At 36.4% G+C, this 3675-nt stretch overlaps 1 protein-coding gene across 1 annotated transcript; it reads left to right on the top strand.

Moving 5' to 3' along the window:
* The first annotated feature begins 1022 nt into the window (after positions 1-1022).
* LOC144441959 (protein LLP homolog) lies at positions 1023-3455 on the top strand. Its single transcript, XM_078131232.1, has 4 exons — positions 1023-1105; positions 1753-1946; positions 2529-2618; positions 3240-3455. The coding sequence occupies exons 2-4, from the start codon at positions 1796-1798 to the stop codon at positions 3377-3379; spliced, it is 381 nt and encodes a 126-aa protein (XP_077987358.1). The 5' UTR covers positions 1023-1105; positions 1753-1795; the 3' UTR covers positions 3380-3455.
* Positions 3456-3675: the final 220 nt, after the last annotated feature.

Raw genomic sequence — 3675 nt, 5'->3', positions numbered from 1 at the left:
TCAATTTAGTGTTTCTTGGTAATTTAGTGAAATTTATGTGATGTGAAATCATGACATGACTCTCTAGAACACAAAGTTTATGAAAACAATCTTTATTTCCTGGAGTTGCTTTTCCCTTTAAAAACATAATTTTTTTTATAAGGATGGGATTCGGGATAATCTATTAGCACTGCAGGTAACTTATGCAGCAACTAGACTGAGTCAACTCTAATTTGACAACATATAAATTTGGTCCAAACGTCTCCATTCTCTATGTTCCCTTTTCACGAGGCAAGGTATACATTTATTATTGAAATTCTACAGCTAATTTTACATTAAAAACTATGGCCGTTGTATTGTTTTGGTGACGTAAATTTTGTGACGTAACATGGTCTCAGTTTTTATACTATTTTCATTTTTCAAGATTTCATGTGGATTTCAAAACACATTATAGTTATACTAGTATAAAAACCGCTGTTATATGACTTCCTTGTGTGTGCGATATGAAGCAATGCCTACTTGAGTCGGTAAAACTTGGGCAAATCAATAGTTTGTTTACCTTTATGATGCACAATCTGTGATGCCAAATATCGCACAAGACTCGCTCTGTCGAACGATTCTATTTTCTGAACCCCGGGTCTTTCAAGAATATTACGCCCTCTGTGTTGCTTTCTTACGACAGTCCTTACGGTTTGTAGAGAAGTTTCGTTCTCTTTTAACTCGCCCTGCCTGCATGTCCCCAGCTGCGAAGTATGAAGGGACCTCCTCCACACTGAAAATGGTTGAAAATGTAGTCTGCTGCAAACACTTGTGACCCACGTGGATGCTTGTCTGCTGTACGCATGGAAAACGGTGATTCCTCCGCGACTCATCTGGCACGAAGTGCATACAGAGTGGTTTACAGCTGTAAGAATGTAAGTCCTTCCCACCATAATACTGATTTTATCCCTAAAAATTGAACAGATCAACTTTAAACACTCACACAATCTCGTATGTAGAATAGTAAGTGTGTAGTACGTCATCAATTCATGACTTCCGGTAACCTTTGACCCATTGCGCACCACATGTGCATCAGATAACGCAACGTGAATATCGTCGTCTCCACAGAAACCACACTAAAGAAAGCGTAAGTATGGATTTAAGAATTTATTATGACAATCATAGAGACAATGACCATGTTGTGCGTTACTTCATCACCGTTTATGCACGTAAGTCACTAAACAGACAGTCTGTTCTTCAAGTTATACACTGTGACACTGACTGTACACGCAGCTAGCTGTTATCGTCTGTGGTGAAATACTTTATGAATATTTCCGGTAGATTAGATGTAGATGCCAAGGTTGGTATCGCAAAATTGTACACTCCTGGAAATTTGAAATAACACGATTTATATAACCCATTGATATACAGTATCTTGCACTGTGGAGTCCAATAGAATGAAATTTAATAATTTGCCATGGTTCTGTATAGTATATAGAGAATCATGGCAAATGATTAAATGTACATAGCAAGAATGTAGAACTGTGGACTAACTTTGCAAATATTTGTATCAAAGCAAGGGAGTTGGGTTAGGGAAAGCAAGAGAGTAAGACCCCCTAACACAAATCTGATGTGTATTGTATTGTTAACAACTATTAACTATTAAATGGCCACTGTTCTATAGTTGTCCAGTTTATGAATATGCCATCTATTTTAGTCCTTCAACTGGTAATTGAATTTCAATTGTATATTAGTCATTTTATTTGACATTTTTTATTTCTAATTCACATGTAGGCAAAAGGACGTCTGTTCGAGTTTAGAAGGTTAAAGGGTTACCATGGCAAAGAGTGTGAAAAGTAAAAGGAAACGTAAGTTCCGTGCCATCAAAAGAGAAAAGATTGCCAAAAGAGAGATGGTGAAAATGAAGAAGATGTTAGGAATGAACGATGATGGAACGGTTGATACAGAAATGAAAGATCTTTACTCAGGTATGAATATACAATGTATTCATTAAAAGAGTCTGAAAGATTTATGAGTATTGTTGTGTACATTACTGTTATAATCATGCAGATACAACAACAACAACAACAACAACAACAACAACAACAAGTCTTCCAGTCTAGGAAATGACAACAGATGTGTGGTAACCACACCAACATTTACTAAAAGGCAAACTTTTTAGACAGGGTTGGCATTTGACATTTACAATGTTTTTTGTATGTTTAAATTCCGGACTCAAAATTTTGGTTGGGAACCATAAAATTCAAATAAAAGCAAGATAAACTTTTAGCTAAGAAAATGATAAAAGGAAAGATGATGATTTGTGGTACAGAAATAATAACCAATCTCATTTGTAGGCTGTATGAAATTGTGAGAAAAAACTTAAGAATTGCACCTCGATTTGTTTGTAAGCCTACCCAGCAAGTGTATTGGAAACATTTAACATATGGTTCATTTTTGTAGAATTTGTACAACCTAAAGAAAAATGTATGAAAGAAGGATACCATTTCTCACGGTGAGAATGAACTACATTACATTTCATGACATTGTTGTTGTATATATCCTTTCAGTGACAGACTCAGCAAAGCTGAAGAAGAAAACAATTGGTAAGAACAGGAAAACAGATGATAATAATATGGACACAGTGGCATCATCACCTGGTATGTTATTTCACAATAAAAGCCAGTTTGACCCCCGGGTTTGACCATAGTGTAGACAGTGGAGGTGAAAGGTGATAAAGGGATCCCAACAGACGTTACTTCAAAGGATGTTCCAGTTAACTGTGCATTCTTTCCTCGCTCCACTGTCTATGGTTTGACTTGATTTGATTAGAGTAGCCTCGCGTCTTCATGTAGTAATGCAAAAATTACAATTTAGAAAATTTTCAGTATGTCAGTTTTGAGAAATATAAAAGATTGTATAGCTTGGCTATGTGGAGTGCTAATCACAAACTCTTGCTTGACAGAAAATGTGGTCATGGTCCAAAGTAGATGAGCACTGTACATGTAGTATACTCTGATAATTGTCTTTTTGTAGCATTCCAAAGCAAAATGTTCACTGTCGGCAAGTTGGAATAGTACTGCATTTTCAATGGTTAAGGTATTCTAGTTTCCAATTAATATCTTAGGTAATGGAGGGAAAGTACGCAATGTAACAGTAATACTGTATAATCATGTTATAGCTTGCGAATGTACTGTAAGCTAAACTTTTGCCAAAGTTTTAAATGTATGCTACAGTCGTCAAGTTCATGTTTCTGACTTTGTCGTCTTCTTTTTTTTCAGTTGACAAGATGGAAGTTGATTCCAAAATAGATAAAGATACAATGAAGAATGAACATGGTAATTACCCGACCTGGATGAGTAGAAGAAAGGTACAGAAAATCAAAGATAAAAAAAGGAAAAGGACCAAATATGCTTGGTGAAAATTGAGTACACACATACACATGCACAGATATGCATGCATGCAGACACAGACAGACAGACAAACAGACTGACTGACACACACACACACACACACACACACACACACACACATATGCATATGCATGCATGCAGACACAGACACAGACAAACAGACTGACTGACAGACACACACACACACACACACTCAGATATACATGCATGCAGACAGACACAGACAGACACACACACACACACACACACACACAAACAAACAAACACATCCATACAACACACATTTAAAACAAGAAAGTGGTAG

This window comes from Glandiceps talaboti, chromosome 1, assembly GCF_964340395.1.
Source record: "Glandiceps talaboti chromosome 1, keGlaTala1.1, whole genome shotgun sequence".
Lineage (NCBI taxonomy): Eukaryota > Metazoa > Hemichordata > Enteropneusta > Spengelidae > Glandiceps > Glandiceps talaboti.
Note: the sequence above shows the minus strand (reverse complement) of the source record. Positions and strands in the feature narration are given on the sequence as shown.

Excerpts from the sequence above, each read along its gene's own strand:
- LOC144441959 (XM_078131232.1), top strand. The coding sequence starts at position 1,796 with ATGGCAAAGAGTGTGAAAAGTAAAAGGAAACGTAAGTTCCGTGCCATC. Across the intron at positions 1,947-2,528 it reads AATGAAAGATCTTTACTCAG|TGACAGACTCAGCAAAGCTG; the intron begins GTATGAATATAC and ends ATATCCTTTCAG. Across the intron at positions 2,619-3,239 it reads CACAGTGGCATCATCACCTG|TTGACAAGATGGAAGTTGAT; the intron begins GTATGTTATTTC and ends CTTTTTTTTCAG.